The sequence below is a fragment of the Natator depressus genome, chromosome 5 (genome assembly GCF_965152275.1).
Source record: "Natator depressus isolate rNatDep1 chromosome 5, rNatDep2.hap1, whole genome shotgun sequence".
Lineage (NCBI taxonomy): Eukaryota > Metazoa > Chordata > Testudines > Cheloniidae > Natator > Natator depressus.
In genome coordinates, this window is record NC_134238.1 from 38,496,477 (window position 1) to 38,513,373 (window position 16,897).

The 16,897-nt window shown below is 41.5% G+C and overlaps 1 protein-coding gene across 4 annotated transcripts in view; it reads left to right on the top strand.

Moving 5' to 3' along the window:
* Window positions 1–13,780, top strand: part of ZSWIM6 (zinc finger SWIM-type containing 6) — a 170,464-nt gene extending 156,684 nt beyond the window's left edge. For all 4 annotated transcript variants that reach the window (XM_074952604.1, XM_074952601.1, XM_074952603.1 and 1 more), the window contains exons 11-14: window positions 726–883; window positions 1,419–1,582; window positions 10,782–10,863; window positions 12,904–13,780. In XM_074952604.1, coding sequence (XP_074808705.1) covers window positions 726–883; window positions 1,419–1,582; window positions 10,782–10,863; window positions 12,904–13,766 — 1,267 coding nt within the window. In that variant the 3' untranslated portion in view covers window positions 13,767–13,780. The remainder of the gene's footprint in view (window positions 1–725; window positions 884–1,418; window positions 1,583–10,781; window positions 10,864–12,903) is intronic.
* The last annotated feature ends 3,117 nt before the right edge of the window (window positions 13,781–16,897 follow it).

Genomic DNA, 16,897 nt, shown 5'->3' on the forward strand with positions numbered 1-16,897 from the left:
GTAAACCTATGGAAATTCTAGCCTCAGGATCAGGCATTGGTGCCAGAGAAGTAATTTCAAAAGAGAGAAATGACTACCAATCACTGCACACTAGGGTCTTTCCTCTAGACATGCTATTGTATAAAATGTTAAGAGTTTCTAGCCCTCATGTGCCAAGAAGCAAAATGAAAAAAATTGTTGCATTGTAGTTGAGGAGTAAAATGTCCAATTTTCTTTTGGATTTTGACTCAGATACTGAAGTCTGTTTGAGAATCCCTGTCATCCATTGCACACTTTGTTTTGTGGTAGGACGCTCATGTACAAGTCATGTACAGTATATTGGAAAATATTTGTGTCACTGTGAATTTCTCCACTTTCATTTCTGAGAGCTGCGGTCCAAAGACTGAAGTAGAAGTGAAAGATTTCAGCCCCTTAGATCACTGAGGGAATAGCAACGGTCCTCAGTAATGAACAGCTTAATTCTGCTTGTAATTCTAAATTCTAATTTTCCTATTGATACTTAAGAAGGATCATGTGTCAAATATGGGTGATGGTAAATTAGGGTTTTGGCAATCCGACTTTTAGCGTCTAGTTGAAAGGACGTGGTTTGCTACAGCTTTTACACCTGAATGGGCACACTTTGTACAAGCAGCCAAAGTGCTCTTGTGGCTTTGTGGTTGCTCATAGGTAACCCTAGTTATAATGATGATTGAGTGAAGAGAGTGTATGTTCTTTCCTATTTTCAGGTTGCTAGTATTGGAATCTACAGCTCCATCAGGAGATATGTCGCGCCCACATCACATTGCATCAGTTGTTCCAAACCGCTATCCCCGTTGGTTCACGCTAAGTCACATTGAGTCCCAGCAGTGTGAGTTGGCATCAACTATGCTAACAGCAGCCAAAGGTAGCGTTATCAATAAAGCTGATATGTATTTTTAGTAGACATGCTATATTTCCAATATTGTATTTCATACACAGAGTGAAGTTAATTTAAAACTGCTGCTTAGGAGTCTGAATTTTGATCTGAGAAGCACTTGAGGAAGAAACAACTAACTGAACAAATTTAAGTCTGTTACTTGGTTTTCTAGCACTGCTGCTAGACCAGTTGGATAGTAGCCAAACAGACCTGGTTCAGGTCTGAGACAAGTTATTTGTTTTGCAGTGGCATAATGTGGATGGCAAGACCCAGCAGTGGACAAATCAGTTCTAAAATTCTTAAATTAAGAACTTTGTAGCATTTATTGAGCTAACATCAGCAGGCACTGAAGGGATATTTGATTTCATGTTTTCTGTTCACGTGTGCATTTAGTTAGTTCTTTCTAAGAGAACTTGTATAGCTGAAACTTGCTTATATGTAGTGGTAACATCTGTACCATTAGTGAATGTTTTTCGGTAAACTAATTGTTTCTTTGTTTTGTGGTTTTGTTTTTACATTGCAGGTGATGTTCGGAGGCTGGAAACAGTGTTAGAATCCATCCAGAAAAATATTCACTCCTCATCACACATCTTCAAGCTTGCCCAGGATGCATTTAAAATAGCAACACTCATGGACACTTTGCCAGACATCACTCTTTTGAAAGTTTCTTTGGAGTTAGGCCTTCAGGTATTCCCCAAATTAGCTATTGCTGCAGTAAGAAACTGTAAGTCCTTGGACCAAATTCAGTTCCACAATGGTGGGTGCAGCTCCCATGGAAGCCATTGAGAATTGTACCCACTTATGCAAGGCAAAGTCCAAACATGACCCCTTCTCTTCACTGATTTGTATAGTACTTTGATAAATATAGGGCCAGCATGTGGCACCAGCTTCAGCCCTTTTACACCATTCAGGTGGTGGTACAAGACTAGTGTAAGCAGCCACAGTATAGGAGTGTATTCAGGGTGAGAGGAGGAATGGCCAGAGAGCTAAGTGCTCTGGTTATTCTGGGCTGCAGAGAAACCAGTGGGCAGACTTGCATGTCTGTCTAAATTAGAGCAGCCAGCCCTTGTGGCTGCTCAACATATATGTTGGGGCTGCTGTGGCACCTAGACCAGACCAACATTAAGAAGATGAAAAAGTGGCATAAAGCACAGAGAGGCAGTTGTACACTCTTGTAGTCTAAGTGAATGGTGGTTCTTTGCATTTTGCTGCAGTCAAAAAAAAATTTTCTTTGAGGCAATTGAATCTTCAGTTTGCAAGGGACTGCTTCTTTAAGAAGTCCTGTTTGGAAGCTATGTGCATACATTTCATTACTGGTGGGGAAAAAATATTTTCTTTCGGTGGCCTCTTTGCATTCCTGGCCTTGGGGATGCACAGATGGTGCAGTTTGGGCCGATGGAACCTTCTAGTAGCAGTGTCCATTGGAGCAATTGTTGGAGTGCAGGGCTATAAAAGGAGGAGAGGGGGAATGCTCCGAGAACCTTAGTTCCTTTGAACCACAGTAGTGGAGAGACTGGGATCCTTGGACACAAATTCATTGGGACAGACAGTTCTCACAGCCTTTGTTTAGTTAGCATTGAGTTCTTCCTTTTAATTCATTTCTTTTGTTCTTCTCTTGGATATTTTTATTAAGGACTTTGTGGCCTGGCACAGGTTTTTGGTTCCAATATGTCAGAACTGAAAGGAGGAAAAAAAAAAAAAAAACAACCCAGGTTCAGATGATGCACCTCTTACCTGTCAGCTTTCTGCTTTTGGACACATGTGCTTTGTCTGGCCCTCTAGAGGAGTGGGAAAGTTGTTCGTCTTGTTGCTGTATATGCAACATCTCCATCCTCAGGGCCTGAAAGGAGCATCAGAATTTCCTGTAAGCTATGCTGTTGCAGTAAGCATTAGTGACTAAACCCTTGAACTCCAAAGCACAAAATGATGCAAGTGCTGGGAAACTAGCTTCTTCTCCAGTCCCCAACGTGGTTTAAAAAGCTTGACAAAGTCCCGGCACTGGCGTCTGCCTCCCTGACTGGTGCCAAACCAAAGGGGCCAGTCTGTGGAAATGCTGCAAAAGATCACATCCAGCAAAGCAATAAACAGTTCCAGCAAAGCAATAAACAGTTGGCTTTACAGGTGTCAGCCTCTGCTGAAAGAGCCAGTCCTCAAGGGCCTGCCTCTGAGAATCCAGGACTTCCAGTTCGTCGCACTGAGGTGCAAGAGCATGTGCATAGTGCTGTGGCCTCGAAGTCCGAGTCACAGCAAAGGGTGGTATGGAAAGCCAACTCTATATATAGGACCACCCTGCCCGACATCCATTGTCATTGGTTCTGTGCTTGAAGCCTGATAAGGCATCTGATATTTCCTGCGATCAGAAGAGGCCCTTCGTGCAGCACTGTATACGTTATCCTCTGTACTTGAAGGTGAAGGTAAAAATAAAAAGCATATGCAGTGAGGCAGGTTCCTCCTTCTCCAGGAAAGAAAAAGAGAAATCTTTCAAGGCTGAACAAGTTTCCTTAGCTATGCAAACCTCCTGAGAGATACAGGATCCTCCCCCTTGGACTTCTACTGGTGTCTCGGGGAAACATCTCACCCCCTTTCAGCTTTTTACTTAACCAAACCACTATCACCCTTGGAAACTTCCTCCAATTCGAAATCAGGCCATGTCCAGCCAGATAGCTTTATTTGCCCTTCCCCTCACATGGAATGGATCAAGAAATCTAGAGAGCATTATTGAGACTCAGTTCCAACCTTTCAGATTGTGTGAGCTCACTCTCCCACACCCAGGGATTATAATAGGAAATTCTGAATTGGGTACTGGCAGAACTGGGAAGGTACCACCATGGGCAGTTTGGCCGAATTCTCCTTCTAGTAGGCATTGCCATGAATTTAAAAGGGCGAAAGGAAGCTGGCAAAAAGGGAGCCATCTTCCAAAGAGTTGGAGTGAAATGCCCTGCACTGGAACCATCCTGCCTGGATATGTAACTCTTGCTAATATCAAGGGAACAGTCTTCTTTACTTGTCCTGGACACACTGTCTGAAGAACTAGAGGCCTGTTGAACCTCTGAAAGTAGATATGGATGTCTAATCCTGTTCCTCACCAGAGGATTTGCTCCATTGCCATTAACTCATAGAGGGAATGGTGACTACCTTAAACTTCTCTCCTGGTAACTTTAAACAAAACTACAACACATAGTTGATGACACAGTTGTTTACCCTCTAGGAGCAAGATTACCCTGCCAATTCTAGATGGCTTTATTATAGGCTTGCAAAAAATACCTGCTTAAACCCAACATCTGGACCAGCAATTTCTAAGAAAGCAGACAAGTTACCTCTGCTGATTCCTGAGGGCTTTGAGTTCTTCCAGACCCATACAGCTATTATTCGTTGAATGGCAGCTCCCGCTATCAAAGAGCTAAAAGATCAAGTCTGCTCTACCCTCTTTGGATTGAAAGGGTAAGAAGGGAAACACTCGGTAGAAAGACTGTCTCCTTTGCCACATTAAGAATTACAGTGGTAACAGAGGAGGAGAAGGACCTTGGAGTGTTAGTTGACCCCAGGATGACTATGAGCCGCCAATGTGATATGGCTGTGAAAAAAACTAATGTGGTCTGGGATGCATCAGGCAAGGTATTTCCAGTAGAGATAAGGAGGTGTTTCTACCGTTATACAAGGCACTGGTGAGACCTCATCTGGAATACTGTGTGCAGTTCTGGTCTCCCATGTTTAAGAAGGATGAATTCAAACTGGAACAGGTACAGAGAAGGGCTACTGGGATAATTCAAGGAATGGAAAACCTGTCTTATGAAAGGAGACTCAAGGAGCTTGGCTTGTTTAGCCTGAGCAAAAGAAGATTATAGGGAGATATGACTGCTCTCTATAAATATATCAGAGGGATAAATACCGGAGAGGGAGAGGAATTATTTAAGCTCAGTACCAATGTGGACACAAGAACAAATGGATATAAACTGGCCATCGGGAAGTTTAGACTTGAAATTAGATGAAGGTTTCTAACCATCAGAGGAGTCAAGTTCTGGAATAGCCTTCCAAGGGAAGCAGTGGGGGCAAAAGACCTATCTGGCTTCAAGATTAAACTCAATAAATTTATGGAGGAGATGGTATGATGGGATAACATGATTTTGGCAATTAATTGATCTTTGATTATTCATGGTAAATAGGCTCAATGGCCTGTGATGGGATGTTAGATAGGGTGGGATCTGAGTTACTACAGAGAATTCTTTCCTGGGTATCTGACTGGTGAATCTTGCCCACATGCTCAGGGTTCAGCTGATCGCCATATTTGGGGTTGGGAAGGAATTTTCCTCCAGGGCAGATTGGAAGAGGCCCTGGGGTTTTTTCGCCTTCCTCTGTAGCATAGGGCACAGGTCACTTGCTAGAGAATTCTCTGCACCTTGAAGTCTTTAAACCAAGATTTGAGGACTTCAGTAGCTTAGACATAGGTGAAAGGTTTATTGCAGGAGTGGGTGGGTGAGATTCTGTGGCCTGCATTGTGCAGGAGGTCAGACTAGATTATCATAATGGTCCCTTCTGACCTTAATGTCTATGAGTCTATAACTGCCAGGTGGTAATGTCCAGATAGCAGTGTTATCTGGGGGAGAGGGGGCAATAGTGCACTTTGCACAATCTGTACCAGATCTAAGGAAAAGTGGCCCAAACCCCTTATTACCAAAGGTTGGTCAATTGCTAAGCATACTTTGCATCTAAAGCTGTAGTATCCACGGTTACACTGAGGCACCACTCATGATTACATCTGGACTATTTTTGGAACAAGAACCAAGGTAGAAGACTTGATTTGTTTAGCTCTAGAACAGACACAGTTGTAGATAAATTGAAATACACCAAGTTGGCGGCAAAGTCTCTAGGGATTTCTCAATCCCCTAAGAAGAGATTTGTATTACCAGCATTCCAATAGCAGAGACAGCCATACCCAGCCTCTGCTTCCTATTCATTTCAAAGAAAGCACTTCCAACAACAGCCCCCTATTTTGCATCAGCAGAGAAGCATAGCATACATGTCATAAACTGGAAGGACATCTGCTGCGTCATCTTCCTCTCCACCAGCCTCTCATCCTCAGGTTTGATTGGGATGCTCAACCTCAGACCAGATTTAAGCCACCTACTGAGCTGCCTCCTCTTCATTTGGAAACAATCTGTCCTGTTTCTTAGATACCTGGAGTACTTTCACCATGGACTGATGAATCCTGGAGACTGCCCAGCAGGATTACTCCATTCAATTCTAAACAAATCCCTCCCACCCCAGCTCTTCTTCCCCATCCCTCTTCAGGGATTCTTATCAGAAGAACTTGCTAAGATCAGAAGTTCATTCACTACTAGAGTTGGTGGGCGCAATAGAGAAAGTTCCTAAAGAGTTTCCAGGGATGGCATTTTATTTCAGGTACTTCTCATCCTAAACAACGATGGTGGTCTTCAACCCATTCTAGACTTTTGGAAGCTCAACGCTTTTTCATCAGAAAGTTCAAATTCCATATCCGTATCCTAGCCTCTGTCATCCTCTCCCTCTCTGTCCAAGATTGGTTTGTGCCTCTTGATTTACAAGATGTTTATTTTCACATCTCAAGCAGATATGTACACTGAAAATACCTGGGGTTTGTTGTGGGAAGAGATCATTATCAATGCAAAGTTCTTCCATTTGGTCTGTGTGAATACTCAAGATGATGCAGAAAGTGCCTTTCAGAGTGACAGCATGCTTGAGATGTCAGGGTATCCATATGTATCCTTAATTGGGTGATTGGCTTACCAAGGCATCTTCATAGCAGGAATGAGCAAACACGCTCTCATAAACATGTACCTTATTCCAAACACTGGGTTCAGGAAAAACTGGTAGAAATCACACACAGTTTTGACTGAGCAAGAGGGGAAGGTGACCTTGGAGCATTTCTGGATACTCAGCTTTCTGTCTAGAAGAAAGCTATTTAAAAATCCTTGTGGCAATAGAAATACTACACTGGAATAAGAAAAGGAGTACTTGTGGCACCTTAGAGACTAACCAATTTATTTGAGCATAAGCTTTCATGAGCTACAGCTCACTTCATCGGATGCATACTGTGGAAACTGCAGAAGACATTATATACAGAGAGACCATGAAACAGTACCTCCTCCCACCCCACTCTCCTGCTGGTAATAGCTTATCTAAAGTGATCACTCTCCTTACAATGTGCATGATAATCAAGGTGGGCCATTTCCAGCACAAATCCAGGTTTTCTCACCCCCCACCCCTTTCCCCCTCCCCCCCCCCCAAAAAAAACCACACACACAAACTCACTCTCCTGCTGGTAATAGGTTATCCAAAATGACCACTCTCCTTACAATGTGTATGAAAATCAAGGTGGGCCATTTCCAGCACAAATATAGGTTTTCTCACCCACCTCCCCACCCCACCCCCCCCAAAACACACACACACAAGCTCACTCTCCTGCTGGTAATAGCTTATCTAAAGTGATCACTCTCCTTACAATGTGCATGATAATCAAGGTGGGCCATTTCCAGCACAAATCCAGGTTTTCTCACCCCCCACCCCTTTCCCCCTTCCCCCCCCCCCCAAAAAAAAACCACACACACAAGCTCACTCTCCTGCTGGTAATAGCTTATCCAAAGTGACCACTCTCCTTACAATGTGTATGAAAATCAAGGTGGGCCATTTCCAGCACAAATCCAGGTTTTCTCACCCCCCCACCCCCATACACACACAAACTCACTCTCCTGCTGGTAATAGCTCATCCAAAGTGACCACTCTCCCTATAATGTGCATGATAATCAAGGTGGGCCATTTCCAGCACAAATCCAGGTTTTCTCACACCCCCCCCCCCCCAAAACGCGCACACACAAACTCACTCTCCTGCTGGTAATAGCTCATCCAAACTGACCACTCTCCTTACAATGTGTATGATAATCAAGGAGGGCCATTTCCAGCATAAATCCAAGTTTAACCAGAATGTCTGGGGGGGGAGGAGAAAACAAGGGGAAATAGGCTACCTTGCATAATGACTTAGCCACTTCCAGTCTCTGTTTAAGCCTAAAGTAATAGTATCCAATTTGCAAATGAATTCCAATTCAGCAATTTCTCGCTGAAGTCTGGATTTGAAGTTTTTTTGTTGTAAGATAGAGACCTTCATGTTTGTAATTGCGTGACCAGAGAGATTGAAGTGTTTTCCGACTGGTTTATGAATGTTATAATTCTTGACATCTGATTTGTGTCCATTTATTCTTTTACGTAGAGACTGTCCAGTTTGACCAATGTACATGGCAGAGGGGCATTGCTGGCACATGATGGCATATCACATTGGTGGATGTGCAGGTGAACGAGCCTCTGATAGTGTGGCTGATGTTATTAGGCCCTGTGATGGTGTCCCCTGAATAGATATGTGGACAGCATTGGTATCGGGCTTTGTTGCAAGGATAGGTTCCTGGGTTAGTGGTTCTGTTGTGTGGTATGTGGTTGCTGGTGAGAATTTGCTTCAGGTTGGGGAGTTGTCTGTAGGCAAGGACTGGCCTGTCTCCCAAGATTTGTGAGAGTGATAGGTCGTCCTTCAGGATAAGTTGTAGATCCTTGATGATGCGTTGGAGAGGTTTTAGTTGGGGGCTGAAGGTGATGGATAGTGGCATTCTGTTATTATCTTTGTTGGGCCTGTCCTGTAGTAGGTGACTTCTGGGAACTCTTCTGGCTCTATCAATCTGTTTCTTCACTTCCGCAGGTGGGTATTGTAGTTGTAAGAATGCTTGATAGAGATCTTGTAGGTGTCTGTCTCTGTCTGAGGGGTTGGAGCAAATGTGGTTGTATCGCAGAGCTTGGCTGTAGACAATGGATCGTGTGGTGTGGTCAGGGTGAAAGCTGGAGGCATGTAGGTAGGAATAGCGGTCAGTAGGTTTCCGGTATAGGGTGGTGTTTATGTGACCATTGTTTATTAGCACTGTAGTGTCCAGGAAGTGGATCTCTTGTGTGGACTGGACCAGGCTGAGGTTGATGGTGGGATGGAAATTGTTGAAATCATGGTGGAATTCCTCAAGGGCTTCTTTTCCATGGGTCCAGATGATGACGATGTCATCAATATAGCGCAAGTAGAGTAGGGGCATTAGGGGACGAGAGCTGAGGAAGCGTTGTTCTAAATCAGCCATAAAAATGTTGGCATACTGTGGGGCCATGCGGGTACCCATAGCAGTGCCGCTGATCTGAAGGTCAGCCACACTATCAGAGGCTCGTTCACCTGCACATCCACCAATGTGATATGTGCCAGCAATGTCCCTCTGCCATGTACATTGGTCAAACTGGACAGTCTCTACGTAAAAGAATAAATGGACACAAATCAGATGTCAAGAATTATAACATTCATAAACCAGTCGGAGAACACTTCAATCTCTCTGGTCACGCAATTACAGACATGAAGGTCGCTATCTTACAACAAAAAAACTTCAAATCCAGACTCCAGCGAGAAATTGCTGAATTGGAATTCATTTGCAAATTGGATACTATTAATTTAGGCTTAAATAGAGACTGGGAGTGGCTAAGTCATTATGCACGGTAGCCTATTTCCCCTTGTTTTTTCCTACCACCGCCCCCGCCCCCAGACGTTCTGGTTAAACCTGGATTTGTGCTGGAAATGGCCCAACTTGATTATCATACACATTGTAAGGAGAGTGATCACTTTAGATAAGCTATTACCAGCAGGAGAGTGGGGTGGGAGGAAGTATTGTTTCATGGTCTCTGTGTATATAATGTCTTCTGCAGTTTCCACAGTATGCATCCGATGAAGTGAGCTGTAGCTCACAAAAGCTTATGCTCAAATAAATTGGTTAGTCTCTAAGGTGCCACGAGTACTCCTTTTCTTTTTGCGAATACAGACTAACACGGCTGTTACTCTGAAACCTGTTACACTGGAATACACATCATACAGTAATGACCTCCCTGGAACTGATGGGTGTTATGGCTTCAGAAATGTGTGTAATTCTATATGCACATCTAAAAAAGAGACCTCTACAATACTAGTTAGTTGAATGCTGTATAACAAATACTGATAGACTGCTTTGTGAAATTGACACTACCCAGGGATGTGTTCCTATCTTATATGGTGTAGTCGTAAGAGCTGGATTCAACTCCCCAGTTTACTCAGCCATAGTTACTTGCTTGTACTAGAACAGTCCTTCACAAAATTAGTTACAATTCTTACTGGAACAATCACATTTAAATATAAAAATGAGAGAGAAAGAAACAGCCTATTTGCAAGTGCATTTGAAATATGGAGGTACTGCCTTTAAAAACCAGATAAGGCACCTTTACTGGAATTTTGATCATGTTAGTGTTGAGCTTCTTTAAATTGAGATTTCATTCTGATGAGTCAAATCATCATTGATTCTGAAAACAGAAACAACCACTGGAGACTTGGCAGAATTAAGCAGCAGAGCAGATCGCAATAAATACTACTAGTATGTATCACTGAAGTCAAGTGAAAGGCAATACTAAGGGTCTAAGGAAAAAAGTTCATGGCTAGCCTACCCAAAATAGGCATATATATCATCCATTTTAAACACAATTTTTTCTACTTGAGGACCCTAAGTCTTATTTTTGTAATGAAGCATTTGGTTACTTTTGAGGGAAAATCTGACCTTAAAAGAGCTGCAGTTTTATTGTGTAACGGAGAATATCGTTCTGAAAATAATCTGTCCTTCCAATAGAACTGGTCAGCATTTTTCAAATCTTTGACATTTGAACCAAAAAATGACCATTTTGGGGTAGGATTTTTTGCAATTTTTCAGTCAGCTCTATATCTAACTAACTCAGATTCGTAATTGTTTGTGTGCTGTCTCAGCTTTGTAGCAGAATTCTTTTGTCGTAAGTGTCCATCAAATGCTTGTTTGTTTTTAAATAGGTGATGCGGATGACATTGTCAACATTGAATTGGCGGCGGCGGGAGATGGTGAGGTGGTTGGTAACATGTGCAACAGAAGTAGGTATGTTCTGCAGATATTGTCCAAGGAGTCCTGCCTTCATTAGCCTGTCTTAAATGGTTTGATGGTTTCATTTTGTTTGGCTATGTATAGGCACTAAAAATGTCAATCACTTTCGGTTGGTTTGTAGAATTTACTTTCTGATTAGAAGCCTTTAATTATAGCATTAACAAACAATTTTTGTTGAGCACATAAGGTAACAGACACGGCCCAAGTAAAATTAGGACTGAATAGTTTGGTATACTTTGTCTTTCAAGATGTAGAATGAAGCAATTCCCACGTGCATCACTGTTTGTGGACTTGTGGTCACTGTCTGTACACATGTTAAGAAGTAGTGTACTCGGCAAGTAGCTTCATTGATATCATCATAGAGTAAGATACCACTCAACATGAGTATGGATGACAGAATCTAACCTTGTAATTAGAGTCGAAGAGAGAAGTGCTCTGGTGGTTAGGGTGCTAGTTTGGAACTTAGGAGACCCAGGTTCTATTCTCTGCTTTGCCACAGACTTCTTGCGTGTGGTTTGATGAGTCACACAGACTCTGTGCGCCTCAGTTCCCCACTTGTAGAATGAGCATGATAATACTTCCCAACCTTACAGGAGTGCTGAGGATAAAAAAAAAAAAAAATTGAAGTGCACAGATTCTGCAGTAATGAAGGCACTATAACTACCACAGATAAAGCAATTTTAATTGCCGTTAGTATTGCTCCATTAAAGCACACTTACGATCTTTGTGCGTGTTCCTACTTTTCATGGATCTGAGTCAGATTCTGTCTAGTAGATAGCTGAGACCCCTTTGTGTTTCAGAACTTCATGAACCCACTTTTCCTGTTCAGGATTACTTTGTCCTTTGCTTTTACTTATCTGAGAAATTAATACTGTCGGTAGCCTGGAAAGTATAGTTTGCCTTTCTATGCCCTCAGACAAAAAGTGGTGTATGTCTGCAAGTTTTCATGCAATGGTGCAGTGTTTTATTGCTTTTATAGCTTGACTAAGTATCTGTAGATACTAGAGCATAGCTTTTATTTTGTTCAGTTGCCTGTGTACAGATAAAATGCCTTTATTCATGCCATATAAAATTAGTTCACATATCCTAGTAGAAATGTCCAAGAACCTATAACCTGACTAGGTGCCCAGCTCCGAAGGCCGCGCTGCCAGCAGCAGCAGCGCAGAAATAAGGGTGGGAGTGTGAAGAGTGATATTTGCCAATATCACTTTTCACAGCAGACTTAGCACCCCGTTGCCACCCATACTTCTGCGCTGCTGCTGGCACCCTGGGGCTGACAGCCAACGCCCTGCTGCCTCCTAGTGAGGGATTGGGGGTCAAAGAGAGCCCAAGCTCGGGTGGCGGAGCTGCGGCTGTCCCTTTTTCCCTCCTCTTGAGTGTGCACGGCCTTTCTGCGGAGCCCCAGCCACCTGGGGCTGACCGCCACAGCTCTTCACAGAAAACAAAACCACACAGCTCACGCCTCCCTTGACACATTCCCATGTCTCCCTTGCGAGGCCCACCTCATATTTTTAGTGCCAAATACAAATACATGAGCAGTTTTGAGATAGCTGAAAGTATATTTCCCTGCCATCAGGGGACTATTGACATAGAGGAAAAAGGAGGTTGAATGGTTCTAAAAATATTAGATTTTGAGGGTTGATTTGAGCCATTTGGTCAGATGTTGAGATTTTTGAGTTCTGTAACTGGCTCCACATGTTATGAGCCAGGACTTGTTATCCAAAATTCATTATCTTAAATAACAAGAAAAACAAGATGTCTTGCCAGGAAATTAAAACTTTATCATGTGACTTTTTCAAGTTCTCTCACAGTTTCAGGGACTCTACAAGAGCAAATGCAGAATAGTCTTATTTTAATGTGCATTTCCCATCATGTTATCTCCATTGAGTTTGTTTGCATAAATAGCAGGTGGTTGGATGTATTGATAACCTACTAGGCTTAGTTTGAAAAAAAACAAGTCACGATGAAAGCCTGTTTCTAGTTGAATCCTGTTGATTGTCAATTGTTGATGATCCTGTCTCTGATCTCTCACAGGTGTTTATGCACTGGATAGCATCATGCAGAACTGGTTTACGCTTTTCACTCCAACCGAGGCCACTAGTATTGTTGCGACAACCGTGATGTCCAACAGCACCATTGTCCGTCTGCATCTGGACTGCCATCAGCAGGAGAAACTGGCCAGCAGTGCTAGGACGCTTGCCCTACAGTGTGCCATGAAGGATCCTCAAAACTGTGCCCTCTCTGCACTGACCTTATGTGAAAAGGATCACATAGCTTTTGAGACCGCTTACCAAATTGTTCTAGATGCTGCTACAAAAGGCATGAGCTATACGCAGCTTTTTACTATAGCACGCTATATGGAACATCGTGGTTACCCTATGCGGGCCTACAAGCTGGCCACTTTGGCCATGAACCATCTCAACCTGAGTTACAATCAGGACACACACCCTGCCATTAATGACGTTTTGTGGGCATGTGCGCTCAGCCACTCCCTTGGGAAAAATGAGCTTGCAGCTATAATACCTCTGGTGGTCAAAAGTGTCAAATGTGCAACAGTACTGTCAGACATTTTGCGTAGGTGTACTTTGACCACACCTGGGATGGTGGGACTTCATGGAAGGAGGAACTCTGGGAAGCTCATGTCACTGGACAAAGCCCCTTTAAGGCAACTCCTGGATGCCACGATTGGAGCCTACATTAATACAACACATTCACGACTCACACACATCAGCCCTCGACACTATAGTGAGTTTATAGAGTTCCTTAGTAAGGCCCGAGAGACTTTCTTAATGGCTCATGATGGACACATTCAGTTTACACAGTTTATTGACAACCTAAAACAAATCTACAAAGGCAAAAAGAAACTGATGATGTTGGTTCGTGAACGGTTTGGTTGACGAAAATGTGTGAGGGCGGGGGGTGGGGGGGAGGGTGGTTTGTTTTTACTTGAGCCTGCCTTTGTATCCTTTTTAACTTAAAGAAACAGAGCCACACCGGTATTATATGTGTATAGTTATATTGAGTTTGCAAACTAAATTGTCATGTTGTGAAAGTTTGTGTGTTTATTTTTTTTCCTTTTTTTTTTTCTTTTCTATTTTGTATGAGAGAGAGGTTAAAAAAAGGTTTGGTTTACACTGAGTATATGTTGTCAAGTGGCAAAAGCCCACATTGCTCTCCTGTTCTTTCTGTATACGTTCACAGCCTCAAAAACAAAAATATATATTGCAATGGCTTTAAAAACCAAACCAAACACCTCCATCCTGTGATAAGTACCTCGAATGGATCCAGCTTTACTCCTTTGTAACTCATCCTTACATTTCAGCATAGTTAAACAAACCAACAAATGAAATACTAATAGTTAAAAGGCTGACCACGTGGCTTTGCAGTGCTGTTCATCCAGAAGCATGGCACACAATGCTTGTGCATGTGGAAACTTAGCGACTGTCAACATACATTCTCAGGGATTTATCAAAAAAAATTAAAAAAAAGAATGAGAGCATTTATTGTACTGTATATATATTATAGTATATGTCTGAATATTGAAAAATATAACATTAACTAATTTATAAAAAAAAATTCTATGTAATGCAAAATACTTGAAGCTGCAGTAGCTTGGTTTTAAACAAAAAAAAAAAAAAAAGAAAACCTATCAGAAGGACTAAAGTGCGCCTTGCTTCGGGGTTGGCTCAGGTGGTGAACTATATGCTGGGCATCTATGCAGAGCCACCTTTTGGATTGCATGGTTGGACTGATACCTATTGGGGGAAATTTTATATATATATATATATATATATATATATATATATATATATATATATATATATTTATACAACCTGTGTATACATATATATGTATATGTATACACACATACACACATGCTTGTAACAGGCACTATAGTAAAGAGGGACAACGAAATACACAGCCAGAGCAGCAAGCCTTAGCATTAAGAATACAGTATGCCAGAAGTGGGGTTTGTGCCTCCTAGCCTAAAAGACTTAAAGAAATATCCTTTTTGACACAAAACACAAAATGTTTTCCAAAATAATTGACATGATACATTACGCCTTTGCAGTGAGCTAATAATAAGCTAACCTTTGTGCACAAATAACATATATATATAATATTTTATATATATATATATATATGCTGCATAGGTATTTTGACTTTGTGCAGGACAGAAAGTTGTGTAGGTATGACTGTTCTACTTTTCAGTTTATTTTTTAATATATTTTATTTTCTCTAGAATTACTCAAACAAAAGCAGCCTTCTATCTTGCCTTGTCTTAATGCTTTAAAATAACCAAACTGGAGATCTAACTACCAAACTGTTCATTATATTATTAAATACCAACTTTGGTTACAGTATAGTGTCTTTACTTTAGCTGATGGTTCTGTATCCTTGTGCTTTTTAAAGCAGTTTTTATGTTTTGGTGCAAAAGTTGTCCAGTGTCTCTTGTTCCCTTCATTAGAGAACATGCTAGAGGTATGTTTGTAGGTATTTTTGTTTAGAGAAACAATTTCATGCTCTCCATTTTATTTATTATAATAGGTAAAGAGGTTGTACTTCATCACCCATGTAAACATGCTCATGAAGTTGAAAGTAATTCAGATTTGATACACTGATATCAATTTATTTATGTAACTAAATCACTGTTTTATAAACTTGTTAATGATCAACAATTTTTTGTTTTGATTAAAATTAGTTTTTTGAAAGTTGATTCTGCCTCCTTTATGGTGTCTGTTACTGCAGCTGAATTCTGCAAGTGTAGCTTATATGTCTTACATGCCACAGCTTTTATGCTTGGTGTAATACTGTATTAAGATAGTCCATGGCCATTTCTTTAGCAATCTGTATACTGGGAAACAAAACCTTGGTTTCCCAAAAAATCAGATTTGTAACTGGTGATTTTTCAAAAATTTCAGTTCTACCCATTCTTGCATAAAGACAAAAGATATAGTGATAAGGCATATGGGGAAAGAATTAATGCTGCTTGCTAAGAAAGATGCCGAGCCTGTAGTATCATAGAGCCAGTTCAGACATCTCTCCCAGCATGGAAAGTAGAGGAGATGAATCGTTTTCATAGAATGGCATTAGTTAGGTTGACAGGAGAAACTTGAAAAATCCTTGTATATGTGGTAGTCCAGTACTTTTTTCCTATTTATTTTCAGTTTACTTGTATATTTTCTGTACTCCACAGCATGTATAACAGTTCGTTCCACACCATATTACGAGTCACTCACCAGTCAACATCCAGGATCCCTCCCGTTTTCTGAAGCACTCATTGTGAAGTGGTCTAATGCAGTTCTCATGATCTTAATGAATCCTGATCTGTGTGGCTAGTTAGCTTTCTGGGAGCTGGGGAGGGAAATGTTCCACTGTAACTGGAGTGCCCTATTCTTAATATTCTATCAGCTGCAAAATAGAAAATGGGGATGAGTCTGAGTTGCACAGAAACCAGACGACACTAAAATGTCCCCTCATTTGTAGAGCGAGACTCTGGTTGGCTCCACTGTAAGGTTCTCATCTATACCAATCCTGAGGCAACACTTGTTTAATAGAAGGTGCCAGTGACCCACATTAATTTGCAAAATAGCTCTGTTCATAGCAAATATTAGATACGTGAAGACTGTCCAAGTGAATGATACTTGCAGTAATAGAGCCTGCTGCTTTACAGTCAGAAACACTTAACTTGGGCCTAAACATTTTTTCTTTGTACATGTGTGATACCAGAATATCAACAATATCACGTAAAACAGATATTTTGTACACTGCTGGGCTGAAATCTTAACACCTTCAACATTAGTCATCTGTGCAGATGCACATCCTGGATTTTCTCTGCCCTCTTCCAAACTCTATCATTGAATATTTTGACACCATTACTAATGGATCTGTATGTATATAATACATCTTCCAAATTAAAACCAAATGAATGGGAACATCTCAGTTACTGTGACCGCTCTTTGCACGGAACTGACCACTCTTGTGCTCTCATTCTAGGATTTATTTGACTTAGACACTCACTTTATTT